Source organism: Motacilla alba, chromosome 3 (assembly GCF_015832195.1).
Source record: "Motacilla alba alba isolate MOTALB_02 chromosome 3, Motacilla_alba_V1.0_pri, whole genome shotgun sequence".
Taxonomy (NCBI): Eukaryota; Metazoa; Chordata; class Aves; order Passeriformes; family Motacillidae; genus Motacilla; species Motacilla alba.
Window position 1 is genome coordinate 28859423 of NC_052018.1, and position 16864 is coordinate 28876286.

The 16864-nt window shown below is 35.1% G+C and overlaps 1 protein-coding gene across 10 annotated transcripts in view; it reads left to right on the forward strand.

Annotated features, from left to right (window-relative positions):
* The window catches only part of ADGRB3 (adhesion G protein-coupled receptor B3), a 448620-nt gene that overhangs the window by 216426 nt on the left and 215330 nt on the right, over nt 1–16864 (forward strand). For all 10 annotated transcript variants that reach the window (XM_038130254.1, XM_038130259.1, XM_038130260.1 and 7 more), the window contains 3 exons: nt 2449–2643; nt 9177–9245; nt 13646–13754. In XM_038130254.1, coding sequence (XP_037986182.1) covers nt 2449–2643; nt 9177–9245; nt 13646–13754 — 373 coding nt within the window. The remainder of the gene's footprint in view (nt 1–2448; nt 2644–9176; nt 9246–13645; nt 13755–16864) is intronic.

Below are 16864 nucleotides of genomic sequence, written 5' to 3' on the forward strand. Positions count from 1 at the left end.
GCAAAAGGAGACAAAATAATGCACTACAAAATAACTTGCTGAATAGTTCAACGGCCTTCCTACCAGTTTTTATACAGGTGTAACAGCCCAGCAGAGTTTTTATGAGGACTGATCAATTGCTATTATTACAGATATTAAAAGAACATCTTTTTTGTCTCTTAAACCCCGCCTTCAAGTTGTGTGATGCCTTTCCCACAGTACATTCTGCGGCCCACATTAGATTTGGGAGTACAGCTATATGGATCGTCTTTTATGTCTTTTGGGCTTGACTAAAGGTACACTCATTATTGTTAATCCTCAAAATCTGGAAATATGTTCTGGTGTAAGGAACACGTGGATGAGTTACAGCAAAAGTTCTACTCTTTGGTGTTACTGTGCTGGCTGATGTTCTTTTCACTTGCTACTGAGACACAATGTGTGATCAGATGAGACAAATGACAACATTTCACAAGAAAATTTTCTCAGCAAAAATGCACAAATCAAGTTCATGTTTGCTTTTATTTGTTCCCAAGAAAGTAGTTCATTATGTTTTGTGTACAATATCAGATTCCTGAATTTACTGAAATTAATTTCCTTCCTAAATTCTCACACCTTTTTCTTCAGTATTATTTTCCTACAGAGTTATGTCCAAAATCTCCTTCTAAAAGTAATAGAAATTGCACAAAATTATTTCTTCAAGCAAGCTTCTTGCCTGATTATGTACTGCAGTATTCTGAAGACTAGGGAGGTATTTCTGCTGAAATATTAGTTTAAAAAATGCAACCAACCAAGCAAACCAATTAATGGTCTTAGTTCTAACTGATTTTTTCCTAAAGATTAATAATACTATTATGCTTTTACCTCTGTACTCATGGTATAGAATAGATTCACTCTCCGTCCATGATGCAACAGGCAGGTATTCTCCCAAGTCTTAAGTATTTCTAGGGTTTTGTCAAGGCACGGGTGGTCCATAAAAATCCCCAGCTGCTCTTAAAGATGATTTAATTCCATGGAGGAAGCCTGAAGCAGCCCCTTTGCCCAGCCCCAGCTCTGTTACATATATCTAGTTTGTCTGACAACTGGTTGAGAATGTAACCAAAATATGAACCAACAGCATGAAAAAAAACCCCACGCTGCTTAGAATTAATATGTCAGAGGATGATTTCATTTTTTAAGTTGCTTTCATTGCTTAAGTTGCTATTTTGAACCCTTTTAAACAGGTTTATTATATAGTGTATCCTTACACATTATTTTATATAATGAAGGCCTGCATATTGACACAGTGTCTGGGGATCTGAAAGTGGTAAAAAGTATCTTTACACTCTTCCTTCCACATCGCCACCCTTTTATCACAGAATCATCATGGCTGGAAGAGACTTTCAATATCATCTAGTTCAACTGTATGTTACATTAGTAATTTTTCCCTCTATACGTCAGTAATAAGGCAAATTAAAAAGCAATTGAATATACTTTTTTAAAGACCATTACAACATTTTTGTTGCCAGTTGCATAGTGTTTTCAGCACTTCTGCTTAGAATGAGGTCCGTCTTGACTAATTACCTAAAAGTCTTCAAACACAGGATATTTTATGATTCTATGATATTCTATTTTTCACTACAGAAGAACTTGTGCTTTTATGCTTAAATTATAATGTATATTTTAAAATAGGGTGTTTAACCCATGCACTCTCTTTTAGCCTTGTCTGGCCTTGTCCTGTCTTTGTGATACTCTATGCATCTTCCTGGGATGCTGAGTCAGCTTTTAGAATTAACCAGATCCACAAGTTCAGGTTCTTATCAGGAGGGTACTTCTAGCATATTTGTTTTGGATCACTAGCCCTGAAAACATCTGCTGGGGGAGCTACTGCTAAAGTATGCTCTTTTGGCAGATACACAGGAGCTGTTAATATTTAAATTTGCATTTCTTGGAAAAAGCAAACAGGATTGTTCCAAGTTAACACCTTTGTGCTAGTGCTACAGAAGAGAGCGCCATAACCAGCTTCCAACTAAACCACCTCTCTTGCAATGACTAGCCAAGCTGGGCTGGCAGAGGTGAAAGGTCGACTCTCCTATAGTAAATCAGATTATAACAAGTACTGCCTTAGCATTTATTCCTTCCAGAGGTCTCAGTTGTTAAATGAGGGGCAGCTGTGGTTGTTCAGATTTTCCTCTGAGGAAGGGCAGTTCCTTGCTACGTCATGACAACAAATTAAAGCTGCAGTTCAGCCCATGGAGTTCCAAGAAGCAAATGTGTGAAACACAAGAAATTCAGATGCTTTCAGTATAAAATCAATGATACTCTGATAAAAATAATATTTCTATCACCATAGACTACTATTTTGTCTTATCTTTAACATGAATTTTTTTTTTACTAGTTTAAACATTTAATATTTGGGATCTGTTTAGAATTTGTCATACATTTTTCTCAATAAAGTAGGTTCTGATAAGAGGTTTTTTTCTTTTGGTACAGATTAAAGAGCATCTTGCCAAGGGTCAGAGGATGTTGGCTGGTGATGGCATGTCCCAAGTAACCAAGACTCTATTGGATTTAACGCAGAGGAAAAATTTTTATGCTGGGGATCTTCTAATTTCTGTGGAAATTCTCAGAAATGTTACAGACACATTTAAAAGAGCAAGTTATATCCCTGCATCTGATGGGGTGCAGGTAAGAGAAACATTGTAAAGGTTATGTTTCAATTGATGGAATTTATGTCTGCATATTGCAGTATACTGCATGGCAACTGGTTTGCCCTCAGAAGAAATGAAAGTCTTCCACATGATAGACATAAGCATTCTTCACATAAAACTAAGATCCAAGTGTAAAATAGGAAGAAGACTCAGCTACATTTAATAAGACAAATGTCGAAACCAATGCCGCAGGTGAAAAATGTAAAATGTTTTCTTTGTAGCATTTCCGTATCTTTGTCTTTCAGGGTTTGGTCTGATTCATAGGAGGTGTTGGTATTTTTTTGGCACTAAGCATTTCACTAGTGTTCTTTGTTCCAGTTCATTGCAGTTCAAAACTCATTGATTTCAGTTCAAAATCCAGCCACAATGGTATGTAATTCTGGCATTGGTTCTTCATTTCAGGTAAATAAAGCTCATTAAAAGTGCACAGCAGTAATGGATAGTGCATTTTATATAAATTTTCTATTTCACATGTAATTTTGACTCTTCTTGTGCAAAATGACAGATAAAGAGCTGTCAGAGCAAAAACAAATATAATTATTTCTACATAATGGGCTGGACAACCCTTACTCAGGACTTCTGAATAAAGATATTGGTTTCAATTTATATCTGAAAATTTTATACACTTTTCAAAGATTGTAGATTACTGACAAAGAATACTAAGAAGGCAAATGTGTATGATATTTATGGAAAAGAGAGTTTAATGATCATTCTTAAATTACTAATGAAGTTATTAATGCAGGTCATGTATACATATTTGTCTAAAGGTAAGCATAAATTATAAATATACTGCAGAATATATGCATGCAGATAAAGGGAGATATGTTGGAAAAGACATTTTTTCACAGCTAAGTTTTCAAGACTTGCTATTATATTTTCACTTTTCTAGTTTTTCTATGCACAAAGAACAATTAACTTCCACAGTAAAACTGACATATCTTGTGTTGGCCTGTAGCCAGCTGAAAATATTTTTTTTTTAATAGTGCTTTTCAAAAAGTATGTTTCCTGAACAATCCTTCTTTTTTAATTGAATAAGAGTCAGTATCTATTCCGTAATAGTTTTACTATTAAGCAGGATGTTATTCACTGAAAATTTTCATGCAATCAACAGTCTGATAGAGCAGTGTGACTTCTTCATGGTTCACAGGCACTTCAAAGTCTTTATTAGAACCAGTCTTGAGAAATTGAGTGAAATCTTGAGTGATTTTGTCCATGGGCCTAGCAGATCAAGTCATTTTCAGTTTACATACATTACAGGGAATTTGATTCTTTTCCCACTGATGATAGTGACAAAAGTTGTGATTCATTCTGCAATGTAGAGCTGTTTCCAAAATTCTAATAGTATTCTGGCAGAACTTGACAATGTTATTAAATATTGTTTTAAGAATTTTATAAATAATTTAGAAATTAAGAAATTAAAATTACAAAAATTGGTAAGCCATATTCTGAATAATTTCTCAAACCAAAGAAAAATAACTAAATTTCAGTATTTGCATGCCTAAGTACAAAGAGTTCTTTAATCCCAGTTTAAAAAGACACTCAAACTCCAAGTCAGAAAAAGTAAAAGTACCAAAAAAGAAAAGAAAAAGAAAAAATGAACAAACATCAAGCTAAGGTAAAATTAAAAAAAACCAAAACAACAATGGGCAGTATGCAGCAAAGTACGTAAAGTCATACTAAGGCATGTGTTTTGCCCAGGGGATATATTAAGAAAGGTTCTTTTTACTGACTTCTGATGATGTTAAGTGAAATCCTGGCTCAGTAACAAAAGTTTAAAATTTACTACCAATTTCTGAGAAACATTTATTTTTCCATTTGTAAACATATGTCATAATCTAACATACTCTGGAGTATTGTATTTATTTTTTATTTTCATTAGGACATACTCTCATACTTCCTAGCTCATCATCAAAGTGAGTGACAAAAAGGTGAAAATTAAAATTGCATGAAAATTCTTCTTTATGTAAAAGCTCTGTGTGGCGTTCTAATTCCATTCTATATTTTTATCTAGGTAAAGAGTAGAATTTCTTATTTGATGTATTTTGGTTTCAAAGAAATTATCATAAATGCATGAGTGAGGTTTAAAATCCCTAAAAGTCATAATTTATCACTTTGTGTGATGTCAGAAAAGTAGGTTATGATGAATTATGGACAACAGGTTTTTTTTTTAAGATCCATACAGAAACAACACTTGAATTATGACTAATAAAAGAAAAAGTATGTATGTCTGAATATATTTGTTTCTTATACACTCCATCCATCTAGATAGTCCTTCAAATGCCTACAATATCTGGTTTATATTCAGTATTAATATTCATGAATAGTGTAAGAGTTGTGATTTGGAGACTCCATAAAAAAATGAATGAACAGAAAAGAGAGATAAAATTTGAAATTTTCCAGCTAATTCTCCAAAATGAAGTTGCTGCTGCTGCCTGATGTGCTGCATTGAAAATGCCTCTTGTTTAGGCAGACAATTCCAAGAGCAAAATAAAGTTTTTAAGGTACGCATATTTAGTGCCAAGTAATTTATTACATGACTCGTTTTATTTTGCATCTTTTAACTGTTTTTTGCAACATGCATACAAATATCTATGTATACTTGCACATACAATGTCAGGAACAAAAATAACCACTTATGACGCAGTTGAACAAGAAGGTTTCTTGCATCAGTGACTGAGAATATCAGTTCAGTAGCAGAAATTATTGCAAAACAAGTCATTCAATTCTTTTGTAAGCAAGGTTTTTCATTTAATATGGGAATTCTTTAAGATACCCTCTGTAGGTACACTGAGGCTAGGGGATGGACACTGTACTTATGTGAGAATTATTCCACCAGAAAGACAATACTAATTTTAAATAAGCAAAATTAAAGCTACATCTTGACATATTATCTGGAACTAGTCTAAAAGTGCTTGAACTTCCTTCTAAGGACAGGATGGCAGGAAAGTAACTACATTTCAGGACAGAATGGCAAAGCAAGTTGCACAATCCCCTGATGCAGTGACCGACAGGAAAAAAGGTTACTCCCCAGAGAAGTTAGAGCAGTATAATCCCTTTTATATTAGCCATAGGGACCATTACTGAGAGTGAGGGTTTAACAGGATTGTCCAATCCTTTTTCCCTCCACCTTCCCCCTCCCACACACACATTCACTATGCTGAAGTCCAAAAGTGGAGGTGACTTAAGGCTATCCATTAATTCCTCCTAGGGAGGAATTCTTCTCTAACTGTATAAAAGGATTTATGACAGCTTTATGCCTGCAGAGAGGGTCAAAGAATTTGGACTGGAACAGAGAACTTCAGCCATTGTATTACAGAAGGAAAAATTGAAAGGGAGGAAATTAAATTAGGAAAATGTAGTTGTCCATTCCCAGCTGTAACTGGCACGATCATCAAAAAAGCCTGGGCAAAAATAAAGGACTTCAGAATTTGGTTCTGGCTGTCCCAACATTTTCTATAGCGACGAGTTCAGTAATATGCAAGCCTGGCTATGAAAGAAAGAAGCTTGATTCTGCAGGGAGGTCCAGTGTTTACTGCAGTAATTCCCTCAGATCACATCCATAATGCTTCTGAAATTCAGCCTTCACACCTGTCAATCATTTTACTAAAGCACAATGCTGGTTTTTTTCATGATTAATGCAATAAACAAGAGAGTAGTCAAAGTAGGACAAAGACTTTTTAACCCTTCTTCACCTTCCACATTTTTTAAATGCATCTCATATCTATTCATTATTGAAGCAGCAAATCCATTTGCTCATCTCCGTTTAATTCACAAAGCACTGGTATTGCTTTGAAAAATCACTTGGACTGAAAAACCTGCCCACATCTCACCCTTCATTGCTACCATAAATATGGCACCACCCAAGAAATAGAAAAAAAGAAATAGAGAAATAGAGATCTCTACTTGAAATAGAGAAAAAAAGATCCCAGGAAGAAATATATTCATATTACTAAGTTCATACACCTAATTTATACTTCTGTGGCAAGTGCAAAAATATATATTAGCTAATTTCTTGCTCATCTTTTGTTTGTGTTTGAGTCTAGCATTATTTAGGAACTTTTCCACATATATTTTTGTCAATTATTGGTAATTTTAATGTTTTCCTTAACTAAAACAAACATAAAATTTAACTAAAACATAATATTATTAGAAAATCGATGTAATATGTCATCTGCAAGAAACACTTTAAACTCCTGAGTGCTCTTTATGCAATCTAGGCGACTCTCAGATAGATCTCATTAGGCAGACATGGATACTTTGCAATTAAGGCTTAGACTGCAGGGGAATCAGTGTCTGCAGTGTAATGCAAAACTACCTTCAGAACAACTCTCTAGTATGATAAATTATCCTGTACTGAGTTCCATGCAGCTGCTGCTATACTGCTACCAATGCCCTAATAAGTTAAATTTCTATCCACTGCATTTCTACAATATTGCACTGGAAGAGTTGAGAACTACCATGTTTGGAAAAGTGTTTTCCTTCAGGCAAAATCTTTCATAAAGCTGACTCTACCTAGTAGAAGTCTTCACCAAAGTACAGTGCCCTACAGTAAGTGTGATTATAGTGCCATGAAACTGGCATGCTTTCACCAATATAGTTCATTTTACTTGGGGGACCAGTGAAGATGAACATTTTTCATAGCTGAAGTTGCATTTTCAGAATTGTGATTTGCCAACCTGATTAAACTGGCAAATTCTTTGTAACAAATATCAAATGTGACTCCTTGCATTGTGCTTTATTTTGCTATGGAATGTCTGAAAGGAATTAAATGTATTCCAGGTATAAATGCAGTATGTAACTATATATATTCTTCATTTTTTAAACTTGACTGAAAATTCTTTAGTATTGCTGCAAATTGGATCAAATAATGAAAACATTTTTATTTTATGTCCTATCATTAATTCCTATCTTGTCCAAAGGCTTACTTACAATTTTCACAGGAGCTTACTAAGCCATTTTGTTTGTTTTCATGATGTTTGTTGTGTTACTGAACCTTGTGGATATTTTGCTAGCAACCTCAGTGAGAGAAGAATTGTAGCCTCATTAATGAACAGGATTATTTTGTCCAAGTTCAGCAAAATTTCAGTCACCTCTAGAGTAAATTTGATCAACTTAAAGAAATTTTATCCATGTGAATTTTATAGTTAGCATAGTTAACTTCCTAATGGTTAGGCAAAGATAGATCCTCTTGATTGTCAGGTGTTTAGTGTTGGGTTAGACTGGTAAAATGTTATTATAAAAAGTAGTTTTCACAAGTTTTCTTCAATTTTGCATCCTAAAATGTTTTACTTATATAGTTGTAAGACCTAAAATGTTGGTGATATCTCTAGTTTGAAAAAAATGTATTTTCAAGCATACCCACCACAGACTAATGTTGGAAGTTTTTCCTTTCTATTTTCAGTCATTGTGGAGTTGAATCCTTTGAACTTTCATTAATAGTGATTTAAACTTGCTTCTTACGTAAACCTTATTTAAGTTCTGTTTATACCCCAAAATGGCTAAAAAGCAAGTGCAGGTGAGGTGGTGACCAGTAATCTGAGTTCCAGCGAGGTCATGTTGTTTGTATTCCAGTGAAAGATTTTTGAAATTGTGGGGAACTGAACTGTACTCTTCAGCTAAGGTTACTGGAAACTACATGTATCTTTTATGAAGGACCAGAAAAAATATAATTGGCAAGCTGTAGACAAAATTGACATTCTGCACAAAATGTGATACGGAGATGAGAACAGACTGCACAAATTCTTAGCTTTTAAGGATGAAGAAGTTGGGAATACAAATTGCTAGAGAGAGCAGACAAAATTAGAAAGGAGATTTCTCCACAAACATGAGGAGAAAAGTGGTTTTTTAAATGTATGATTTGTATCTAACTGTCCTGCATTTTTTTCCCTTATACTTAAATGAATAGGAGAATCAGAAAAAGAAGTTAACAGCTCAAGGTCAAAGAAACAGAAACTGCTTATTCCTTTTAAGTTGAAATTCCTAAAGGGATAGAGGCAAGTGTGACCTATAAAAGTAAGAAGCATCTGATTTGAAACTGTATTGGCCAATGAAATGTCATTGACTGCCCTATATACAGTTATTAAGGATAATTTTCTCCTTTTGAGTAGAAACTAAAGACTCGAGACTGGTGATTTCTTAAATGTCCTTTGGTTTTTTTGCAAAGTCTGTGCAAACTTTGTCTAGTTTCTGGAATGAGAGAAATTTGTGACTAGAGCACCATCACATTTAAAAGTTTAGCAAGTTTAAAAGGGTAAGGGTTCTTGTTTCACACGAAGTGGTACTACGGAACCTGATTATATACACAAGAATTAAAAATTTATCATAATATATGTGCCCTCTTGTCAGTCTAATGTATTATTTGCTTCATCATCTCTTCTACTCACAGAAAGCAGGCTGCAGAACTGCATCTGTAATAGGGAAAGGAAAGTTTTCTTAATGTCATATTAAGGATGTGGTAGTTCATATATTTGAAATTATTGTACTTAGTCTTTCATTTAATTGATTTTTCAGAACTTCTTTCAAATTATAAGTAATCTCTTAGATGAAGAAAACAAAGAGAAATGGGAAGATGCGCAACAGGTAAGATTTGAAGAAATTTAATATATGTTTTTAGAAATCAGATTAAAGATGCACCCTGCTGTAGTTGAAAGGATAAGTGATAGAATATTTGGGGGGAAAAAAATGATCCTTTTCAAAAAGGAGCAATTCCAGGACCCACCAGCTAATTCCTTATATTGAAATATATTTAGAATATAAGTTGCTTCTCTTGATAAAACCAGATTTTTATTAACATTCCATAGGATTACTAACTATGTCTTTTCTTTGAACATTGTAATGAAGTACATACAAAAGCTAAAAAATGCTACTGAGGTCTAGCTGCAATGCTCAGACCTCACCCAAAGACCTCATTCAACACCCCTAAACAACTTACAGAAATGCAAACAGTAGACCTTTCATGTAAGGTTGTATTTAGAAGAACAGTTGTCATCCTCAGGACTGAAAAGTTTCTGGTCTAGAAATTTTTTATAAAATAGGAAAGTCTAGCAAAATTCATGAATGTATGATAAAAGAGTTAAAATTCAAATAATGCCCTTTTTTGTTTCTTCTTTTTTGCTTGGATACAAGAATTTCCTACATTTCCTACATGGGAACTTCCTGTACCAAGAAGTTACTGGACTGTGTTAAGATTTGTGTTCGTGAACATGACCATAGTACTGTCAGGTTTATTCAGGTACAAATAACACTGACAATGGGGATGAACAGAGATAAGGCAGGGAAACATTTCTTTATGAAAAAAGATTAAACAAAGCAAGGTATTTCAGTATGGAAAAGAGTCAAGTGCACTTATTTGGAATAGAAGCTTTTGAAAGCAGGAGTGGTTTGGAGAATGTGCTGCAGGAATATTTAATCTACTCATTTGTGCTTCTTGTAAAATAAATAAAATACATCAAAATAGTGGCAGATTCAGAATGAATACAGGAGATACTTATTCTGTAGAAGGCTACTTTGCAGAACTTCTTGCAACTGAAAGGACACAAATTAAAAAGGTAAATAGGCAAATTTATGAAAGAAAAACCATGGTTTTGCATAAGGCAGTCTTTTGGAAAAAAGGCTGGGCAAGACTTTCCAAGCAAGTATCACTATATTCCTGCCCCCTTAGTACTCTTCCTCAGACACTGGCTTTTTGCCACTGTCAAAGGCAAGAAAATAGCTTACATAGATCTTTGCTCTACTCTTGTGCAGTCATTGTGACTGTGTTCTATAGATACTTGAACTTTGTTCACTTTTTGTGTCATTCCTAATAAATCACAAGGTACTTAAAGATCTTTCAAGATATTTACCCTCTGTTCTGTAAGTTCATGTTTATGCTATCACTGAGAAAGGGAAGATCAGGTCTTTTCACTACTAATTCAAACCTTGCAGTAGGCATATGACACTGCAGCTGACCCAATACAATTCAGCTGGGAATCATATTTTTTCTTTTCCTGTTTTTCCGTTCCTCTCTGGAAAAGCCAGATACAAAAATAGACAAAGTGTGTCATTTTTTTAGCAGTGATGGATGGAAGCAGCAAAATCACATACGTGTGGGCAATTTCCATAAACACCAAGATAAGGAAACCAGTATTAAGTAATTATTTTAGTCCCACAAATAAAAAGACATGATACCACTCCTATGTTATCGACCTTGTCTTCTACCTCCATCTTGCCTGCTTACCCATGCCGTGTCAGCCATCTGACCCCAGAGACTGGGGGATGACAGCTCTTAAGAGGAAATTCTGAGAATGTGGAGACAAAGAGGCAACAGTAAATCTCCAGTTCTCTCTTTTCTCTGTTGCTTTTACAAGGAGCAGTATTGAAAAACAGAGAGAGAACAAGTTATTTCTTCTTTTCCATAGCTCCTTCTCTCTGCCTGGTAAATCATTGTCTCACAGATCTAGGTACAGCAGAAACTCAAAAGAACCAAGTTGAGCTGAACTCAGGAGTATTGGGGCCGTAGGTTCCTGGTTGCAAAGCTAGGGGATTCACTAAATCTTAGACCACTAAGATAGGACCTGACCCCCACCCCCAATGTCCCTAGTCTTATTACTGTTCTTGTATAGTTACATAAGCAGGCTCAAAGAAACTTCGGAAGCAAGTAGCTCTTCATAACAGCTTGGAGGAGTGAGCAGGCACTAGTGAATAAAGGTGGTTCTGTTTCTGGTTCAGCCACTCAGGTGCAGTCTGACCAACCTTTTTGCCGGCTTGCATTGTTTTCTTAAACTCCACAGCTACTGTTAGCATAGACCTCTTAGCCTGTTTTCTAGAATCTTTGGTGGAAAGAAACTCTTACTCACTGTCAGCGAATTGCTGACTTTAAATCAAGTATACAGCTGCAATGCCTTAACACATAACACATCTGTTTTTCTAGTTGAAATGCCAACAGTTGATAACCATTAATTACAGGTTATATACCATTCAGATAAACGGCACTCACTTTAATACTTGCCTTTTCATAAGAGCTGATGTAAAGCACTGCACACAGGAAGCCATTTCAACCCATAATGTGTAAGTTTATACTGGAGTTTCAAAACATGGGAGCTGTTCAGCATATTCTTCATCAAGATCTGCCAGCATCCTGTTGATTAACCAGTACCTCAGTACTTCAGAAAAACCCAGAGTACCTGCTCAACTGAGTGCTCAACAGTTTATTATAATTTTATATGCAAGACCGAGGGTTTAAAAAATGTCACTGAAATTTTCCCTTAGTACGTAATCTGTGAATGTGTGTGCTTTGAATGAGATGGATGCAAAAACCACACTTACTACCTCAGTAATTCATCCTTAGGAAAATGGACATTAAGTCTCTGTTGCCTGAAGCAGCATTTGCAACCTGTTAGGATCATAATTGTCACAACACATTCGTCTTCAAAACAGTATTACTGCCCTACCTTTTATAAAAAGATCCATGTAGAAAACAAAGCAAAAAAGTGAAATTCACTATTCTGAACCAAGCAACTATGGATCTAGATAGATAAAACAAGATGAAGATGGAGTGCAGCATCCTGGAATTTATAGTCTCTGTAAGGTTTTTTTAGAGTCTGCAGTCCCAGTAGTGGAAAGAATGGGTTGAATATCGCTTATAAAGTGAAATTCGTACATTTCACTGATATGAAGAAAAAAACACTATGAACAGGTCGTCCATTATTTTTCCTATTGCAAGACACTCTGTTACTGAAAATTATCTTGTTCATAACAGGCAATAAAAACCAAAATTTTTTTATGCATGTGATATGAACATAACTTTTAGTCTTATTAATAACTGTTGTGATCTCTAATGCTGTTTTGTTGATGAATCATTATTGTTAAATATTAAAGAAAATGTTTTTCTTAGTAGCTTTCAGCTTTGCAAATAAATTTTATTTTTTGAAAATGCGTTTTTATAATTTTAAAAGCCAAATTGAGAGCCTACATTAGCAATGCCAAGGCTACTGCAATTTATTTTAGCTTACTCTGTCCAGTTCTGGACTCCTCAGTACAAGACACAAAGTAATGGAATGAGCCCAGAAAAATATCATGAAGTTGTTTAGGGGATTACAGCATTAGATATGCAAGGATAGGCTGAAATAGCTGACACTCTTTTGCTTGGAAACATGACAATATTAAAAGTTCCTGAAAGGGAAAAGAGTAAAGAAGACTGAGCCAAGTCTCAGTGGTGTCCATTGACAGAATAAAAAACAAGGCACAAAAATTAAAATAGAGAAAATGCCATTCATGTAAAAGAAAAAGTGGGAGTGGGAGTGATTGAATGCTAGAACATGTTGTGCAGACAAGCTCTGGGGTCATCTTCCTGGGAGACATTCAGAATCCAGCTGTGTGTGTTCCTGGGCAACTTGCTAGAGCTGATCTTGCTTTCTACTGAGGCTTGAGCTGGATGATTTCCACTGGCCGCTTCTAACCTCCAATATTTTATGATTCTACTACTCCATATCAGCAATGAAAATAGTACTAACCAGTAAAAATTTTGCATGTTGAACATACTTGCATATTGACCAATGCAACAAAGGTTATCATACTGGCAAGGCCACAGTAAGATTTGCATTACTGTTTGTGTCAGTAGTTCTGAAGTTACTGAATATATCCTCAGAGGGAGGAAGAATATTTTAATTAGAGTTGTTCTGTAATATGGAATGCTTTAACCAATAATGAAAGTAATGGCCACTAAGTTTTTTGAGAAGTGCAGTGACTTAGCAGAAACATTTTCCACAGTTCCAGTGCACAGTTCACTTAACTTTATGGGAAGCAGTGTCTGTTTATATGAGGATTTAATAGCAAAATGGTTGTTTTGAAGTAACAGAAAGTGTTTAGCATTGAAGCACAGGAAGAGCTGTTTGACTGTTACTTCTCAATTTGCTTTTGATGGCATTTAGATTTTATTTGAATTTGCAGCTGTAGACATTTTGATATTATAGTAAATGTCATGTCTGACCTTCCTTTGTTAGATCTATCCAGGTTCAGTGGAGTTAATGCAGGTGATTGAAGATTTTATACACATTGTTGGAATGGGAATGATGGACTTTCAGAATTCATACCTAATGACTGGAAATGTAGGTAAGAAATAGAAATTTCTTCTATCAAATTTATGACCTATTGAAATTCAGAAGTTCCAAGTATGTACTATAGAGTTGCTGCTTCTATCACATTTCAGATTGGGCTGCTCTTCTTCATCCAGATTATCTGTTGCTTGTTTATCCCCTCTCTGGTTTAGCACATGGAGAATGGCTTACATGTTGGATTTCTTCATAATTATATCTCAAGATCTGAATGCAAAGTTTTAGAATCAAAATTAAGAAAATACTCACGAGAATATTATGAACTGTAGGTAGATTTTAGAGTGTTTCCAGGATATGTAGTGTTTCAATTGCTAATTTATGAAATTGTGCTAATTGAGTTAAAATTCATTTACTTAATAGCTTGAGAAGTGTTTTTGTTGACATTGTCTTATAATACTCCATTCTCCCAAAGAACAGTTTTGCATGTTATGATGTGATAATAATGAGTATAGATAAACAATAATTTTAAAAAATATACATTGGTTGCCAAAATAATTAAAGTATAGAATCTCTTATGTTAGTTTTTCTATGCGTAACAGTTTCAAAATTTTATTCAGATTTATTTTTCAAACTTAGTTTTTTCCACTGGAGAGTTGCCAGGTAATAGTTATATAAAAACAAATATCAAATATAAAAATTTATTAGTAGTCATAAATGAGCTAGAATGAAACCTTTTTTTAAAAAAGTGAACTACAAAATGAGTTTGAAAAGCTATTCTCTAATCATTTTGTCTTTGTTTAGTACCTTTTTTATTCAATTAACTTGATGTAGCTGCTTTTTTATAGTGTCAGGAAAGTATTAGGAAGTTATATGTAAGGAGTAAATCCAAAATATGTGTTTGTCTGATAGCAAAACTTCTGGTGTCAATGTATTTTTTCAGATTTTAAGTTAGCATCTTACTGCACATATATGTCAGTCAGTTTTTCAGCAAGTCATTAGAATGAGTAAGAAAATGTGTTCATTTTGAAATTATTTGGTGGAATAAAGCAGGGAAAATGTTGGATTGTCCCTATTGAATATTTAGCTTGCTCCTCTACAATAATAAATATTTATTATTGTTCTCCTGTTCATATTACAGAGTGACAGTACTGTAAACTCATCTCCCTGTAAGGCACAACCTTGTAATGTAGACATTTCAAAGAACTCCCCAAAAAGAATTCTGGCAGTCTTAAAATGTTTAAAATATTGCAGTAGGGTTTTAACCAGTTATTTATTACTTTTGTGGTACTACTCTTTCCACTGTAATACCACTTAAAGCTTTTTCCAGTTGTCAGTCCTTCATTATGCTAGACCCTCCACAAACTTATAAGGAAAAGTATCTTTTTCTGAAATGTTTGTTCTATCAAATTTTTCTGACAAAATGAAAAGATGAACTTATTTAAAACACACAGTCCATGCTGCTTGGCATATTGTAGTACATTCTAATCTGTTTGTCCTCTGAAAAAATGTGAAAAAAATATCAAACAGGAAAATGCATTCAGATTAAGAAGGTGCATTCAAATTATCTGTGTCTACATATTCATGGCTTCACATGGGAAACAGCAACAACATTCCAACTGAATCAGAAACTTTGCTGTGCACTGGCTGGTTTAGATAACTGCAGAATCTTTACAGTCTTTCTTTTGATTATCTTCCTCTTCCCACATATAAGATATTTTTAGGCACTCAGAAGGTCTGTTCTTAACGTAAAAACCATCAAAGGAATAGAAAAAAAAACTGAGAAATGAGTGGTGAAAACTGGAAATTAATTTATAGGTTTAATCTGACTTCCTAGCTCGGTGCCTTGATGTATTGGCATGAGTTTATCCACCCTATGCTCGGTCAGCCATCAAAAAAGGACAGGGTCACTGCGGTGCAAATCATTGATCAGAACACTTGAGCTCAGGTGACATGCTGAGATGGAGACAGAATGCTGTTATAAGCAATGAGTAATTTCTTATTTTCACTAACAAGAAAGGAATGTATCTGGAATAATTCAGTTTTACTATAGTTGTCCTCAGGGCATTGGCATAACTGTCTGACTACCTATGTTCTTGGATTGTAGAGGATATTTGTGTTGATCTCAACTGAAAAGAATAAACTATGCAGTTTTTGACTGGTCAGCAATAATTATTCTGTACCAACAACAATTTATAAATAAGTGAAGTCTTATCTGTAACAATATTATTTTAAGCTGACAAACACATTTAATGCAGGAAGCAGATATTGTGCATAAATGAGACACAAATTTTACCTGTATTCATCTTTAAAGAGAAAAATGCAATAGTTCATAGAATAAAATCGTAGAACAGTTTGAGTTAGAAGAAACATTTTCAACTCACTGGTTGCTCAGAGCCCCATGGTGTGTGACCGTGAATATTTCCAGGGATGGGATGTGTTCTACTGCCTCTCTGGGAAACCTGTTTCAGTGTTTGCCCACCCTTATTGTAAAAAACCTTTTCCTTATATCTAATCTAAATTTATCTAAATTTATTCTGTTTAGGTTAAAACTATTACCCCTTGTCCTATTGCAACGGCCCTCTAAAAAGTTTGTTCATCTTTCTTATAGGCCCCCTTTAGATAGTGAAAGGCTGCAATAAGGTTTACCTGAAGCCCTCTCTTCTCCAGGCAGAAGAACCCCAGCACTCTCAACCTGTCTTTATAGCAACAGTGCTCCAACCGCCTGATCATTTTTTATGATCTTCATCTGGACCCACTCAAACAGATTCATGTTCTTCCTGTGCTGGGAACCCCAAAGCTGGCTGCAGCACCGCAGGTGGGGTCTCACCAGAGCAGAGAGGCAGGATCACCTCCCTCACCCTGCTGGCTGTGCTGCTTTTGATGCAGCTCAGGATACAACTGGCTTTCTGGGCTGCAAGCACTGAGGTCTAGCTTTTGATCCCTCAGTATCCCTAAGTCCTTCTCCTCAATCAACCTGTGCTGATGCCAGGGGTTGGGTAGCAGCAACCCAGGTGCAGCACCTTGCACTTGGACTAGTTGAACGTCTTGAGGTTCCTATGGGCCCAGTTCTTCAGCTTTTCCAGATCCCGTTATTTAGGTGTGTCAGCCACACCACTCAGCTCAGTGCCTTCTACAGACTTGCTGGGGACACATTTGATACCTTTGTCA